General features: G+C 45.1%; 1 protein-coding gene across 9 annotated transcripts in view; it reads right to left on the reverse strand.

Moving 5' to 3' along the window:
• RAD51B (RAD51 paralog B) overlaps positions 1-17,925 on the reverse strand; it is a 764,912-nt gene that overhangs the window by 716,028 nt on the left and 30,959 nt on the right. For all 9 annotated transcript variants that reach the window (XM_019519177.1, XM_019519179.1, XM_019519173.1 and 6 more), the window contains one exon: positions 4,856-4,992. In XM_019519177.1, coding sequence (XP_019374722.1) covers positions 4,856-4,992 — 137 coding nt within the window. The remainder of the gene's footprint in view (positions 1-4,855; positions 4,993-17,925) is intronic.

Genomic DNA, 17,925 nt, shown 5'->3' on the forward strand with positions numbered 1-17,925 from the left:
GGGAAGTTGTAAGATACAGCATAGAAGGTACTTGTGTTAATAAATACAACTATTGCAAGGATATCACAGTGACAACAGAAGATCAACACCTGGACTAAGAGCAGTTGGCTCAACTGCAACTCAGAGAAAACCAAACGGAAGCTGGTTAAAAGGAGACAGCTTCATGCAGCTAGCTGGGACCCTGGCCTCATCACCAGGAATCCTGGTGTTCTCCGTTTACAAATAAAAAATTCTCTGATAATCAGGGGACAGGTGGGGGGGAGTGGGAGAAGAATGCAAATTCTCTGATTTAAAACCCCCAAATCCATGTTTTTCCATGATAAAAATTAACGCCATCACACACACACACACACACACACACACACACACACACAGAGCGAGAGAGAGGGGAGGGGGAGGTATCAGTTGAACACAATGTTTTATTGATATATTAACAATTTTAAAGCAACTTGGAAGCTTACTTGTACCTCAAGTCACTGTAATAAAATAAATTCTAAGTACCTATAAATTTTGGCATTTGATTTTGGTTTTTTTCTCATGGAAAATAAAGATCCCCCTGCCCCCTTAACTTACCAGGATGCAGGTCCAGCTGCAGCTCTTCCCCAACTCCCCTGCTTTGTGGTGCTGAGCAGGCCTAATATGTTGGTGCCTTGCCCATGACATTGCTCCTCACTCCACACCCACAGCCCCCTGGGCCCTGTCAGTGCCCTTCATTCACCAACCAGAGCCCCCAGCCCTGCTAGTGTCCCTCACTCCCCAGCCAAAGCCACTGGACCCTGCTGGTGCCCCTCACTCCCCAGCCAAAGCCCCCAAGCCCCTCCAGCCCTGCCAGAGGAAGCCCCTAACTGCTAGGGCTACAGGGCCAGGGACCCGGATCTGCAGCCCCCTGCTCCCCACAGCAGCATCCAAGCCCCAGCTGGCGCCCACAGGAGGTGGTGGCTGCTGTGATGGAGAGGAGCATGGAGCCCAGCTCCCCCTCCCCCACAGACAGCATGGCCAGAACAGAGCCCATGTGGAGAGGGAGATGCAGGCTGCCTGCTGCGGGCACAGGGGGGCCAGATCCCTGCTGCTGCACATACTCCCAGGAGGGGAATGGGGGACACATGCTTCCACCCCAGATGTGTGCGCAGGGTGTATGTAGGCTGCTGTCTTAGGGCTCCCTACCCTGCTGCCCAGTGGGTGGACCCAGCAGGGTCAGGCACTGCTGCCAAAAACCCTACAGCAAGGTGCCCTCTGCACCACTATCCCTACTGCTGCTGGGCAGGCAGGGGATGCCTTGCCATGGCAGTGTGGGGCTCACGGCAGAGGCATTGTGCTTCCCCACCCCACTCCACTCTGCCCTGCCATGCCAGATCCTGCCCACCGGCAGGGCAGCAGGTCAGGGAACCCGAGCCCATGGTGGGCAGTTGGCCTCCACCCCATAGACAAATCTGGGGGGCACGTGCCCCCGATACCCTCCCCTGGAGTTTGCACAGCAGCGGGGAGCCAGCTCCACCCCACCCCCCCGGAAGAGCCACCCGTGGCTCTGTCCCGATCTCTTCCCGGGGCCCTGCAACCACACATTCTGGCCCCAGTCCCAAGCTGCACGCACTGCCCAGGCTAGGCAGCAGCCCCAGCCCCAGCCAACTCCCTCCCTCTCTCACTAGGGGGGCCTCAATTCTCATTCCCACCCCCCATCCCACCCCCGAGCAAGACTTACCTGCAGGGAGCTGCTCTCCAGGCTGCCTGGTGGCCACACACGTGTACATGCGCACATACACGTGGCATCCCCTAGCTAACTGCTAGGTAGGGGTGTGCAAAACAGGCTCCATTTGATTTGGATTCAGATTCGGTCCGAATCAGGGACAGTGATTTGATTAGTTGATTTGGATCACCTTCCCCAACTCAATTCAGCCGAATCCAAATCTGAGGATTTGATGCTGATTCGGAAAATCAGAGATTTGGCCATAGACACAGCTTTAAAAGTTTTTTCTACATACCTCAAGGTACCAGGCGCTACTTGTGAACGTTGCAATGGTGGGGCCACAGGAGCAGGTGGCCCACAGTACCCAGAGGACTGGGTACTTCTCTTGGGGGGGACCCCTCCCCGTGCCCTCCCAGCTCAGCAATTGGCCACAGTGGGGACCCTGGGTGCCCCCCCAGACCCAGGAGGCACCAGTTGCCAAGCCAAAGGGGCCCCTCAGCACACTCCCCGACGGACCCAGGAATGGACCAGAACTGCTTCTGGTCCACTTCCAGGTCTGCTGATGAGTGTGCTGGGGAGCTCCTGTGGGATGCTCCACCTCCCCAGCGTTCCAGCATTGACGAGCCGCCTGGTACCTTGGGGTATGTAGGAAAAACATTTAAAGCTGTGTCTACGTCCGAATCTTTCCAAAACTTTCTGAATTGATTCAGAGGATTCCGATTAGATTTGGAGAGATTAAAGGGTCTCCTGATTCAATTCAGATTCCACCAAATCGAGTCAGTGACTGAAGCTTTGCATAGCCCTACTGACTGCCCTCCACCTGTTCCCCCCAGCCCTTTACAGGCTGGAACTCTGCCAGCCTGCAAGGGTAAACCCACCATTTCCCACACTTTTCTCCTTAAAAGGAGAAAATCCAGGTTACCACGGCAAACAGAAAACCTGGATCCCTGCTCAACACCAATGCAGAAAGCATCCCCACATAGTTTCAGTGCTAAATAAGACATGTTACTATCCCAAGGTTCTGTCTAGGCTAGGAAAAAAAGTGCAAGGCTTTTTTAAACTTGTTAGCTTGCACATTTCAGTGGTGTTCTACTATTTCACAGAAAGTGCTAACGATACCTAAAATAGTATCAGCTAATATGTTTTCAGAGACTATTCTCCTAGTTCCTAATGCTCTCTCCAAAGACTACAGTTATCGTCTGAAAGCTGTTCTGTAGTTGGTGTACAATACTTCTGAGACTTCAATCCACCTTGTCATGGACAGGTGTCCACACCAAGAACAACATCTGGCATAGAATTGTAGGGATAGAAAGGACAAACCTCATTAGTCACCTAATCCAACCTTTTGCCTAAATGCAGGATATACTGTTCCTAAATTGTCCCAGACAACCTTAACTAAAACCCTCCCAGACTGTCAATGGTTTGCATAATTCCATATAAGTGCACAGTTCAGCAAATGCTAAACGTTACTTGTTACTATTAGCAGAGGCCAAGGACCAAATGGGGTGTAATAGCTTTCCCAAGAGGTCAAGACCAAAACAGTGTGGTAGATCTCTGGGCTTTAATTTCCAGTGATTCTTACCCAGTCATAAACTTAATGAAAGACTAAAATATAGATTCAAATGGATGCATCTTTCTACTGAAAGTATAGAGAAAAGCCAGTGCCATGGCAACTACTTCCATTTTTCTAATTCTGGAAATACTTATCTTCTTCAGCAATCCCTTGCAGTCTAGGCTGATCATCTTATCTGTGCATCCAAAGATGGCTGATGATGCCTACCCGGGATCAACAGACTCTACTGTAGCTCAGGCATGTGTTTCTGTATGGGGCTGGTGGTGCTGGATTCTTGATTCGGTCCATGACATGCTGTTTCTGCTGCTCCCACTTTTCTATCTCCTGTTGTTGTCAGGTGGTTTCAAAATACTGAGATCCCTGCTGCAGGGATCTGGAAATACAGTGGGTCCATGAACTGCCTACTATTGGGCTTCTCTGATTCAGTGATTTTCTCTCTCAGTAAAGACAACCCCAAGTAAGGCTTTCAATGCTCCTCTATTTTAAATAAATTACTAATAGATAAATACTCTCAATATTTGCTTTATTCCATTTGTTAGTATTTAGAACAAAAATATTAAGATTTTGGACAGGGCTGAATTCCACTTTTAATCTTAGTGTATCATAAATTTTGAACTACATATAGACCTCAGTCCACTGCAGGATTCCCACACAGCAATGGGAAGTTTGAACAAAAATGAAAGGTAGGGTATGGTCTGGTTGTAGTAACAACACTTTCAACTATCCCTAGCATCTGTTAAGTCACATTTAGCATTGTTCAGTGGGAAAAAACTCCTCTTTAGGAACAGCAACATTTCTGACTTTTTCTCTCCCTTCACTATCCTCCTATTTACTTCCCACTTCCATGGTTGTAACTCTTACTTCTGCATTTGCATCCTTGTATCAACTTCTAATTCTCCCACTGGGCTTCACACAAAGCTGATATTTCAAAGAATCAACATCACAAAGTATTGACTTCAATAACATTAATACAGGCAAAGAAATATACCCTCTCTCAGAGTTAGCATTTCAGGCTTTCTTCCCTCCTAAACCTACAACACTTTCTATGTTTAAACTAACTTCAAACATTTGCAAGATTAACTTCACAACCACAAAGGCTAGAAATTTACTTTTTTCTTAAATGATTACTCCAGATGCTAAAGCCACATAAATACATACATACAGACAATGCAGATTCCAGCCACATAAATCCATCAGCTGGGCCACATCCAGTCAACAGGCCAAGCGTCTGAAATCTCTTATATGGATGATAAGCAATCATTTTTATTTTGCCTGTATTCAATATGTTGACTTACTGAACTTCTGCTTCCCCCAAAATTTCCCTGCTAACTCCAGAAACTAAGATGCAAAAGAAAGCTATATTGGACATGCAATTTTTCAGTTGCAAATTTAATTATCTATACAGGAACACAGTTTCTAGTGATTACATCAGGACTAGAAATCGGGATGCCAAAGACTTTACGAACACAGACACTGCACCTTACCTTCCCCATCTGTAAAATGGCTGTCTTCCCTAACAAATATGTAGCGGTGGTCAATTACCACTTGGAAAGCTTTGTAAATATATACATCAACATTTTAAAATATATACTCCTTACCTTTCAGCACTGAATGCAGACTCTGTGTCAATGTATATGACAGCCCCATCTAGTCCTCCCAGCCTGGTAGGCAAAGTAGCCAGCACACTCATCATAATACAGAACTGAGTTTTGCCACAACCTGGTGGGCCAGTTACCTAAAAAAAAAAGGTAAGTATCATTATGAACCAGTGGTGTCACACCTCCTTCATGGAAAAGGTATAATTCAATATTTAATAAATGTTCATCACCCAAAATGTGCAGTGAGGACTTCATGCCCCCTATCCTTTGACCCACCACCCAGATCCTACTGGTATCAGTCAGAGGTCGACACAAAAGTTAGGGTAAAATGAAGCTTTTTGGTGGCAACTATACTTTTCATTACTTCTTATTTGTTTGATACCTTATCTTCAGTATCACTCGGTGAAAAAAAATCTACTTCCCTTTAGAACTAGCCATAGCCCAACCTGTGGGGGCAGGCCGAGCAGGGGAGCTCCCGTAGGCGGTCACAGCAGTGTCAGGGGGGCTGAACGCCGACCAGCAGTCAATGACCACCCACAGACGCTGACAGTGGCGACTGGGGACTGTCCGCAGACGCCGCTGGTAGTGTCGACAGTGGGAGGAGCGAAAGGGGGTGACAAGTGGCAAACACCTGCAGGCACCACTGGCAGCATCAGTGGTGCTTCTCTTGGGGTAGGGTGCACTGCCTACACATTACCTATGGCCCAACCCTTTAGTCATCTTCCTTCCTCACCCTCCTTTCTCTGTCCATCTCATTCTTCCCTACCTTTGAAAAATCTTCTCCCCTCCACACTGCCTTCCCTACAACTCCTATTTCTCTTCCCTCCCTTTCCCAACTCCATCTGCTAAAATGGATCAATGTTAAAATAATTACTTTTGATACTGAAGAGTCATAATTGGGCTGCAGAACTCCCATTCCAGTGCAATTATCTAGGGAGCCAAGAAGTACATGCGTGTTTCAGAGGCCCCTGCTATATGTTATATATATTACACAATTAACTGGTTAATCACACAATAAATTTAGACCAGCCACACATGCAAAGTAATTATCATGCCATAAAATGACGATCCAGCTATAAAGAAAGTAAACCAGCTAAAAAGTTAGTGCTTGAAAATGTGTAACAGCTCCATAGCTGGTTTCTATCCAGCTTTAATATGAATATGTAGGAAGGCCTAGAGAAGCACTGATGCAGTTACACTCACAAAGAATTATAGCCTGAATTGTACCCTGAACTTGTTCAGTTTGCACTGTATTTCTTGTCCCATTATAGCCAAGACCCTGTATCAGTAGCACTTCAAAAAGCCACAGCAGTTTGACAGCTTTAAGTTATAAACTATATTCAATGAAGGTTGATTGTTAATTAGCCAGGATCCTAAAGAATACACCTAAATTGCATGAAATGGCTCTAGCATATTGAACTACAATTTGATCTGGGAGAAAAGCCACACGGATTAAACAGATGTGAGTCTCTGAGAGCACTTGTACACGTGATGGGGTTTGAATCCTTAGAGTTGCATTCTATGCCCCCTAAATTGAAACGGTGATTTTAATTGAAATAGCGGGTTTTATATTTCCGTCACTCCTGCATATATGTTAGTGTCCTGGAGGCCACAGACACCTGCTAAAGGCAGAAGTGGCAAGAGGCCCGATCCTTTTTTTTACCCCTCCAGTGGAGCCTGCCCGCCTCTCCCGCAGGCAGGAGGCCATTAATCTGTCAGCTCGCCCCTTGGCCATGGGAGAGATGGGCAGGCTCTGCAGAAAAAAAAAAGGATTGGGCCTCTTGCGGCTTCTGCTTTTGTCAGGCTCCTGAGGCTGGCAGGACACATGGGCCACCTGGGAAGGGGCTGGCTGGCCCCTGGGGCAGCGAGGGTAGGTGGCAGGAGGGTGACTGCTTGTGCTGGCAGCTGGATAAGGCAGCGGGGACAGCGCACAGGATACTGGAAGCCTGGGAGGGCTCGGAGGAGCTAGCAGCCTGCCTGGGCAGCCCTGCACCTTGTGCACCATCCTTGCCACCTTCTCTGGCTGCCAGCACACCCAGCCACCCTCCTACCACCTCCCCACAATGCCCCAGGGGTAAGCCATCCAGTTCGTGGGTCGCCTCGGGTGTCCTACTGGCCTCAGAAACCTGCTGAAAGCACAAGCAGTGAGGGGCCCAATCCTTTTTTTCTGAGGAGCCTGTCCACCTCTCCTGCAGCCGGGGGCCAAGCTGACTAATGGCTGCAATGTTTCAAGTTGCAACATTGCAAACTAAACTATATCAAGATGTAGTTAAGTTTGCAATGATGCAAACTCATTTAAAACCCCCAAACTCTCACATGTATAATGTATGACACCATTAAGCCACACAAAGGGAATTTTTTGTCACATGTGCAAGCGCCTTGAGATTATGAATCTTCAAACTGAATATAGTTTGGCAATAGGTTGCACTTTCCCTGCAGCAGACCTCAGAGATCACAAAGAAGTTTTGTGTCTTATGGTTGGATATGTATTACAAAACTGACTACAATTTCAATGTTGTTTAAATGCAAGTTTCACTGCCATAGTTTTCTTGGAAGATGACAGAAAAGTAGTTTTAATACCAGAGCACTAAAGTAGAATAAATGCTCATGTGAAATGATCCAGGTTTGCTACAATAGAGCTGTGGGTCTGCATTAACCCTATTAAGAGCACAGCTGGAGGTAGGTCCAAAGACATGGCACAAGTCAAACATGTTTCCCCCACCACTGACAAATGCCAAGACTGTTAAAACCAAGACAAATTCATAAAATAAACATATAAACAAGATTATATTTAAATTATTGTCTAGAAACGTACACTTGGCACTTACATACCCTACAGCATCATTCTAAGGAGCATGATGACTTGAACAGAACTGGACAAGGGTTAGAAAACACCCAGCGAAAGTGCTAGCTAATGCTAAGTTCCCTGTCTATTTACTGAGGAAAATACTAACCAACACAATATGCTTTTTTCTTTTTTTTTTTTTTCTTTTTTTTTTTTTTTTACTGGTCTGCAAGCCAAGCAAAATTACCCCTTTAAGTCTCAACTCGAAGACATTTTGACCATCTCTTGTTCAGGCATATGCTCTGTATTAATTGAATTAAGGATGAGATAGTTAGATGTATATCAATGCAAGCAGCAGTCCCTATTGCATCTAAATTCTTATTGATCACATTGGCCAGAGTTGTCATATTTTTAAGTGAAAAAAACATTGTTTAAAACTACTGCACATCCTCCAGACCAAGACAGCCAAATAACCATGCCAGCAGTTTCTGGCTAGGAACGAGGCTGGAAATGAATGAAGGAGGAAGACATCAATCCTCTTGTTAAATTACAGTGTTTGGTCAATCCTGGCAAGACAGAAAGGAAAGGAACCCTCATGAAAGCATCTGTAGTTTAAGTGCTGCCTGGGAGATGCACAGGAATGGACATCTTTTATTTCTTCAGGTGCTGTAAGTTGATCAAGCAGAAAGGAGGTATATACCTGCAGACATGCCTATAATATTTAAAGCATATAAAAGCAAAACACAAAAAAACCCATTATTCTGGAGTAAAGTTCTGATAATGATAGTGAAGATGATTATTATATAGCCTGTGATTTAAAACTGAGGACCGAGTAACTTAGTTTTGCATTCAGATAGCATCTTCCATGCTTTTAGACTAGAACAGATAAGTAGTAAGAAAAAAAAGGGACTGCTATCTAATTGACATTTGAAGGCACACGTTATAAACTGGCTGGTTTCAATCTAGTTCCTAAGTAAGCAGTTTTGTACCTCACAGTCAGCATCACTACAACAGCAACTGAAACAGAGCTGCTAAAAACTGATTAGATTGTGGAGACAGAATTTTCTCACCCCTAAAGCTGGTCCATCTGGCGTCACTGCCAAGGCAATTTATAGAAGTGTAGGGAAGCTAATCCTTTTATATTGTACCTGTCCTATGGATCAATAAAAAAATTCTTCACATTTCAGCAGAGCCTAATCCACTTAATGGATACACAATTGTGATTTAAAAGTATGCACACTGGAGAATTTAAAACTGATATAATATTTTTATTCAACCCAGTACTCTTTTAAAAGGTTTCAGCCCAATCAACTCTGAGAAAGAACACAATACTGTAGGGTTTGTCTGAATTTTTTAAAGAAAAAAGAGCTAAAATTCTCCTAATATAATTCAAATCCAAACTCTGCAGACAGTTGGTTACATCTGTCTCAGTTCAAGTTTGGTTTTGAAATCAAGAGTCCATCCTTCAAAACTAAAAGAACATTTAATTTATTTTTGCCTATTAAAATGCATTTTTTTTCTTTTTCAGTAAGTTGTACGCTATTTTCTCTGGCACATCTGAATAGCTTATTTGTTGAATTAAATCTTGAAGAGTTAATTCTTCAGAGTTACCCAGGAGATTAAAAACTCCTAAATATCTGGGAACTCATTACTTCAGTTTTGTTCAGATGATTTGGCCAAGAGTCCTGACATTTGACCACAACATTTAAGTTATGATTCAATTTCCAATTTAAACTCCAATAGTGGTTTGGGGGAAAATGGCTGGAACCAGTATAGTGCAACTCATTTGCCTCTAGCTCTCAAAAAACAAGCAGAAGATTTAGCTTTAGAAGATACCACTAAAACCCTTACCCTCATGGCTCATACATTCAAAATCCAAGTTTCCAACCACCCTCTCTGTTGGATAAAACAGGAGGAAGGAGAAAGAAACAGCAAAAGGATAAGCCACATCAACTGAGAAGTGAATGCTCCCAGATACATGGTTTCTGAAGGCTTCTCCCAGGTTGAAGCAACTGTCTAATAACAAAATACCCAAAGTGTGGTCAGCAGATCAATAATGGCCCTGTTAGTTCTATTATGTGGCCCACAGTAATGTTGTCTATTAAGACAGCAATACAGATCACAGACCACAGACACCAGGACTACTTTTGACCAAGAGGAGGTAAGGCATCTAAGATCTGCACGCTATACTCTTTGCACGCTATACAGCCATTTTGAAGATGCACGAGACACTTGATTGCCTTATAGCAGGGGTATCAAACTCACCTGGCCCTGCAGACCAGATGAGGACTGCAGGGTTAGGCTGCAAATCAAATCAGACCCATGAACCAACCCTGCATGCGAAAGCCAGCGCACATCCCACACCAGACCTGTGCTCTACATGCAGCGCACATGCAATGTCTAGCCCCACGCACTGCATACAGCACACAACAAATTAGTTCCACACGCCATATGAAGTGAGCAAGATCGGGGCTGAAGTGTGCTGCACGCAGCACTCGGACCCATCTGAGACTCAAAGGCAGTACTGCAGTTCACAGGACTATAGGAAAGTAGGGCTAAAGTGGACCTGATCATCTAGTCCCGTCCCCTGCCCAAAGCAGGACCATCCCCAACTAAACCTTCCAGGCCAAGTGTCTGGCTAACCTGCTTTTGAAAGTTTCCATGGATGGAGATTCCTCAGCTTCTCTAGGTAACCTAATCTTCAACAGAAATTTTCCCTGCTGCAGCTCGAGGTTGTTGCTCCTATGCCTGTCTCCTACAACCACAGAAAAAAGCTCATCTTCATAATCTGTGCAGTCACCCTTCAGGTATTTGAAGACTGCTATCAGCCTTCTCTTTTTCAGGCTAAATAACCCGAGTTCTTTCAGCCTTTCCTTAAAAGTCTCATAACCCAGGCCCCTCATCATTTTTGTTGCCCTATACTGGCCTTTTTCCAAGCTATCCACATCCTTCTTGAAGTATGGGGCCCAAAACTAGACACATTACTCCAGGGGATGCCTCACCAGTGAGTGGAGGAATCACTTCCCTTGATTTGCAAGTGACATTGCTGTTAATACAACCCACTATACTGTTGGATTTTTTTGCAAAATGCACACTGTTGACTTATATTCAGCTTCTGGTCCACTGTAACCCCCAGGGTCTTTCTCTGCAGTACTGAAGCTTAGCCAGTCATTCCCAAGTCTGCAATTGTGCATGCAGTTATTCTGTTTCAAGTGCAGGACTCTGCACTTGTCCTTGTTGAATCTTATCTGACTGATTGCAGACAATTTCTCCAGTCTATTCAAATTATTCTGGATCCTAGCCCAGCCCTCCAGAGTGTCTGCAATTCCACCCAACTTGGTGTCATCCACAAATATACTAAGTGTGCACTAGATCCCATTATCCAAATCATTAAGATGTTGAACAATACCAGGCCCACAGACTTGTGGGGAACTCCACTTGATCCCTCCTTCCAGCCAGACATTGAGCCACAGAGGACTAGTTATTGAGTATGATGATCCAATCAGTCCTGTATCCACCTTATGAAGTAGATAAAAGTACTGCATTTCCTTACCTTGAAATGACAATGCCATAACAGACAGTGTCAAAAGCCTTGCTAAAGTCAAGGTATACCATGTCCAGTGCTCTCCCCTCATCCACAAAGCCTGTCATTTTATCACAGAAGGAAATCAGATTGGTCAGGTATGACTTGCTCTTGGTGAGTCCATGCTGTTCCTGCTCACCCTGTTCTCCTCTCATAATGGATCCCTTGAGGAACGGCTCCCTGATCTGCCTAGGTATAGAGGTCAGGCTGACTAGTCTGCAATTCCCCAGATGCTCCTTCTTCCCCTTCTTAAAGATGGGCACTATATTTGCCCTTTTGCAATCATCTACGACCTCACCCAACCTCCACAAATTATGAAAAAAAAAAATGGCCAATGACTCTGAAATCACCTCAGCCAATTCCTTTGGTAGCCTTGGGTACATCCCATCTGGCCCTGCCAACTTGCAAGCATTTAGCTTCTTTTAGTAATCCCTAACCTAGTCTTCCATTACTCTAGACCAGAGATTCCCAACCCCCAGGCCACAGCCCAGTGCTGGGTTGGCTGATGGTCCACAGGAAGGCTGGCTGCCAGACTGGAAGTCTGAAAGTGACCAGCACACTGCAGACTGACGGTCAACCCACTGTGACCGCAGACTGGCAAACAGTATTAAAAAAGGGGCTGACTGCCACTCCACTATGCCGGTCACTTCCGGACTGCAGTTTGCCAGTCCTCAGTCTGCTGGTCTGCGGTCACGTCCGGTCCGTGATTTGCCAGTCCTTGATCTAAAAAGGTTGGGAACATCTGCTCTAGACTGATTGTCTTCCTCCCTACCTTGGCTGCCAATTGCTCTCATCATCTGGTACCTGCCCCTATTTGTGAAAACTGAAGTAAAAAAAGCATTTAATATTTCAGCCTTCTCTCCATCATCTATGACCGGATTGTCTTCCACATTCTGTAAGGGACCTATGGAATCTCTGGTCTTCCTCTTACTTTTGACATATCTATAGAATCCCTTTTTTATTGCCTTTTATATCCCTTGCCAACTACATCTCAAATTGTACCTTGGTTTCCTTGCATGCCTGTGTGATACTCTTGTATTCTTCCTAGTACCATGACCAAGTTTCCACTTTTTATAGGATTCCTTTTTGAGTTTCAACTCCTTGAATCACTGTCTAGCCAGACTGGTCTCCTGTTGCACTTCCCATTCTTCCAACACATCAGGGCAGTTTACTCCTGTGCCCTTAAGAGAGCCTCCTTTAAGTGCATCTAGCTCTCCAAGACGTCTTTTCCCCTCAGAGGTGACTCCAAAGGGATCCTACCCAAGAGGTCCTTGAGTTTGTTAAAGTTGGCTTTTCTGAAGTCCAGTGTCATTCTGGTACTCTTTCTTCCTCCCTTAGGATCTTGAACTCTATCACTGTCACCCAACTTACCTTCCAACTTCACATTCTCAACCAATTCCTCCTTGTTTATGAGCAGTAAGTTGAAAAGAACTACCCCGCTCACTGGCCTCTACCATCTGAATCAGTTATTCCCAACACACTCCAGGAACATGCTGGACTGCTGTTGCACTGCTGTCTCTCCCTCTCAGCAGAGGCCCCAATAATTGAAGTCCCCCACAAACAACAAGTCCTCTGATTTGGAAGCTTCCATCACTTGTTAAAAGAAGGTCTCATCCACCTTCTCCTCTTGGTTTGGAAGTCTGTAACAGATGCCCACCATGACATCCCTCGTGCTGCACTCCCATCTGACCTTTACCCAGTGGCTTTCAATCTCAGTGATGCAGCCCTGCAGGCTAAGACTGACCCATAGGCCATATTTTTTACACCTCTGCCTCATACCAAAAATCCTCTATAATAATTTGCTTCATTTGTGTCTTTATCATTTTGTCTTACTCAAAAAAAACATATTTGCTCTCACTTTTCTGGACTTTTAGTGACTGATTTCAATCAGTTATGGTGTACTCTCAGTGTCTAAGTAAAAATTGTCCCTTAACACCCTTACTTTAACTTTAACCCACAAAACCCTTACCAAGGTGAAGCAGAGAATAGATGGCAATTGAATGCAGAAAGAATGGGAACAGTAAGACAAAATGTAACAGATGAGCAAAGAGGACATTGTATAAGCAATGCAATTGAAAGGCAAAGGGTTTGCAGAGACAACAGAAGACAGACTAAAAGAGTAGACAACAAAAGATTCACTGAAGATGAAATTGAGAAACACAGCTGTGGATTGATGAACGTGGTGTGCCAATTTTGTAACTCTTCAAACTTCCAAGCTGAAAGACGGTTAGATAGCCAATTCCAGAGTTGTTGTCATTAGGGTAAAGTGATTCTGCCTCCAAGAAGACCATTTCCAGAGTATTTGCATGATTTGATGACAATGAGCATTACCTCAACTTTAAAACAAACATTCAGTTGTACAATAGTACATTGCCTGTTGAGCAAGGATCACTGTGACAATGATTCACGGACCATGTGGAGGATAGACTCCAATGCACCATGCACGGAAAATCATCAATGTCTGAAGAAATATCTGAAGGAGTCTAGAGAAGAGACACTTGGAAATGTTGATGGATACCCACTGTATAGAAGACGAGGCAGAACAGCTCAAGTTGGTAATGATTCAGTGGATAACAAAAAAATGGTACCATATAACAAGTAGCCTATTTTTGCCCATCATTTTTGACGGGCTTTTACCCTAGCTCTATTAATAGTAAATGAAGTAGAGTTGCATTGTTTTGCAATTCCACTGCAAAGCTTGTGACTTTTGGAATTGGGGTATTTTTTTCATCTTGCGGATTTGGAGGTTTAACCCATGAAGACAGTGGCCAGCCAATCCCAATGAAACAATCTCTACTAGCACCTCCTATCCAGCTCCACAGAGGGACATGACATGCATAATGTACTGCCCAAGCTGAATGAAAGTCACTTTGTGATCATGAAGAAAAGACAAAATATGCACCATAATGTTATTAAATCTACCAATGTTTTTTGTGCTGATCACGTGGATCTTCAGAACCATCTACAGGATCTCCATAGAGTATACACGTTTCCCTCGATTTATGTGGGTTCCATATATGCAAATTTGATCTTATGTGATCACCCTTTTTCTACCCAAACTCCCTTATATGTGAGGTAAATTCACTCTTACGTGATCGGGGCTCCGCTTGTCCCCACTCATCCCAGGCCCTGGGCTGCACTGTGCCGCGGTACAGGCAGGTGGTATCAGCTGCTCCTGGGTCCGCTGCAGCAGCTGGGGTGAGTGGAGCCCCAGGAGGTTCGGGTCACGGTGCAGCCCAACAGCTACAGGCACCTGGTGTTGGCTGCTCCTGTGGCCACTGCAGCAAGGACTGGGGTGACCGGGGAGAAGCTGCAGCAGGCAGCAAGGTGGCGGGAACTGTGAATGGGTGCGGGAGGCATGACTCTTACTGCTACACAACCCCTCAGGAGGGCTGCAGGCTTGGGGGCTGCACCCAGCTCTTCCCAGGGGGGCATGTGGCCCTGGATCTGCACACGGGATGGCTGCAGGCTGCCACTGCAGGCTGGGGCCACCAGCAGCACTGGGCTCTTCCTGGTACTCCAGGCAGGTGGTGGCACTGGGAGGGTGTCTGTTGCCACCCCAAAATTCACTGTAGCCCTCCCAACCTGCTCATCAAGCACTGGGTAGAGCCCAGTGCCACTGCTGGCCCCAGCCTGCAGCAGTAGCCTGCTGTACTCCTGCACGCAAATCCAGGGACCTGTGCCCCCTCAGAAAGAGCCTGGCACAGCCCCCCAACCCACAGCCCTCTGAGGGTGTGTGTGTAGCAGCAACAGTTGCGTACCCCTGCTCCACACCCACTCACAATTCCCACCACTTTGCTGCCTGCTGCAGCCCCAGGAGATGCCGAAGGACTGCATCGCACCACTCCCCCAACCTGTTCCCTAGTCCCAGCTTCATTCCCTCCTTCCCTCATCACTATGGAAACGTATCCTTACTTGTTACATTATAAAGTGGGTTCACTTTGTGCAAATTCGATTTATGCGCCATTCTCTGGGAACGCATGTACTGCATAAAATCAAGGAAAACCTGTATAGTCATAATTAGCAGTTTTATCTTATTTCATTTATATAAACTTAGAGTCCAAATAAGTATTTTCCCCTCTGCAGAACATACTTACACAAATGCCCCAACTCACTCCTGCCATCTCTCATGTGAATTATGTCAATCCATTGTTCCTTCAATTAAGAGATAAAACTCAACTCTGCAACCTCTTCCTCAGACACACACAGTGCTTTGTTCCCACCAACTATCCCAATGTCTAAAAGAAACTGGAACCCGGAGGAAAAGTAGTTTAAGGTCCATCCAGGTCAGCTACTAAAGTTATTGTTAGGCAGCAAGAAGCATGTCCAGGAATTATGTCCTCACCTTCCACTAACGGCAACCACTCTCTGAAAAGATAGGTATCCCACAATGTTAAGATCCCGTTTGACCTACTGCTGGTCCTGGCTGCCTAAAGAGCAGCTCTTTCATCTCAACAAGCCAGAGATTAGCTAGACCACTACTGCCCCCCTTCTTTACCTATGGCAAGTAGAGGTGCCACAGCTTGTAGTCATGTGACTGTGTAGTTTTAGTAACAGGTTAAACAAGGATTTATCTGGGATGGCTGGAAAGGGAAGATCCCTGAGGTAGGTGTTAGATTAAATGACCTCCAGAGGTCCCTTCAAACCCTACCTTTCTTTGATTCTGATTCCAGTCCTTTCCCCCAAAGGTACATATATATCTACCCTGCCTTCATGTCCTTTCCCCAAAAATTCAAAATAAGCTACAGTGTAAATCCCCTTGAGCTTGAAACAGTGCAACTTGACCTCATAGCCAACAGACCTCTCCATGACCAATTATTAAAGTGGGCTTTGAAATCCATGTCAGAAAAACCTGTCACTGAGGAAGGACTAAAGTAAATTCACAACTTAACTTGTTATCTAACTCTGTGGAGGGTGGATGTGCATCCCTGTAAACCAAGTGTACAAAAACTTTTATATTTTTTAAGGCCATACCCTTATGTTATACAAGAGATTACTAAAGCAGAAACCAGAACAATTTAAACCACAATACTGTTTTCAATCTAACCCATTTTAAATCACTCCTCTTTCAAAGGTTATTTCTTGTTGAGAATAAGCAGGTCATCCCTGTTTATTTCTCAGGAGTGGGAAAAGTATGTATTTTTCTCATTATACATTTTTGCAGTCTTCTTGCTTGTATTTCTCTACAGCAACAACGGCCAAGGTGAAAGCTGAAATTTGGCATGATAATAGCCTCTACTGAGTAGAAATGCGTTTGAGTGTTCCAGAGAAAATTGGTTTCACTGAATTCTACTGAATTCTGAGCAACTGAAAGTCACATACTGAATACAAGTAGATTTTTCCATTTGTTTTAAGTATATAACTCTGGATAGGATATGGGCATACCTGTGTTTTAACCACTTCAAAACGGAACGCCAAGCTACTGCTCAGGAGGGTGTATCAGCGGTTATGATCTAAATGTAGTGATACAAGTTGACTAAATCCCCATGAATGAAGCAAGGTTATGGATGGAACAGCTTGCTACATCTGTATTGCTAAGGAATCTGAGGATGTAAGAGTTGCATTGTAACAGCTTGTATCAACATTCTTTGTTATAACTAAGATTGTAAAGTGTCAATACACTTAGCTGCACAGTGAAAATCTGTCAAAGGTGTTGCAAATTCCTACGCAAGTTCCTGAAAGTACTTAAAAGGCTTCCCCTCAACATTTCTGCAGTTTAGAAAGACTTATTAAAGAAGAGGGCTCTTACACACTTTGAAACGTGTGCAGGAATTGAAGGGAGTAGCCATTTGGATATCACAGCGATGGGCTCAGCATAAAAACACAGACTACAATTTGTTTAAAAGCCATCTATTTAAAGTAAGCATCAGTTAAGTCAAGGCCTCTGTAGAATCTTTTACCTGAGCCCCTGAACAACCTGAAGTGTTCAAAGTTTAAGGGAGGGCCATGTGCCCATCTATAACCAGTAGTGTAATTTGAGGAGGGTAAGCAGGGGCACCAGCTCCTGGTGACAACTTAGTGGAGGTGCCAGAATGGCAAACCCCACACAGAATCCACACCTCAGCAGCAGTCAGGTTTACAGGCAGTGTGCTACTGCTGTAATAGCAACAACTGGGGTGGGCAAACTATGCTGCACCAGCATTAACCAGGGAATTTTTCAAGTTCCTGGAGCAGGTAAGGCTCCAGCACTATAACACCCTGCCCCTCCCACAACCCCCACACTCAGCAGCACCCCCCACCCCCTTTGCCCATTCTCCAGCAGAGTTTGCCCAGGGTACATACCCTGCTATTTACACCTCCACTATTAAGCAAAAGGTCTAAAAAGATATCCTACATATTATGCCTGCCTAAGCTTGAGCAACTACTCCAGAGCGGCTCAAGGCTGAGCAATCCTGGTTCGGGCTTGGTCTTTTTCCAGCACTTGTGCTTGCTATGCACCACCTCCTAAGGGAAACCCCCAATCCTCGCCTGCCATGTCTTGCTATTAAGTTCAGGTGCAAAAGGTTCCCATCTGTCTCGGACTTGCTTGGAGGTGTTGCATGCAGACATGCTTGGGGCTCCACCTCCTTATACCCCTTCCATATACCAACCTGATGGTCTGGGTCACACAGTTGATAAGTTGAGCTCTCTTGGACACCAGTGTGAGTGTCATCACCCCAACTGATCCTCTAATGGATTTTAGTAAATACAGCATCTGGGTGC

Source organism: Gavialis gangeticus, unplaced genomic scaffold (genome assembly GCF_001723915.1).
Source record: "Gavialis gangeticus isolate Ggan-Ray unplaced genomic scaffold, GavGan_comp1, whole genome shotgun sequence".
Classification (NCBI taxonomy): domain Eukaryota; kingdom Metazoa; phylum Chordata; order Crocodylia; family Gavialidae; genus Gavialis; species Gavialis gangeticus.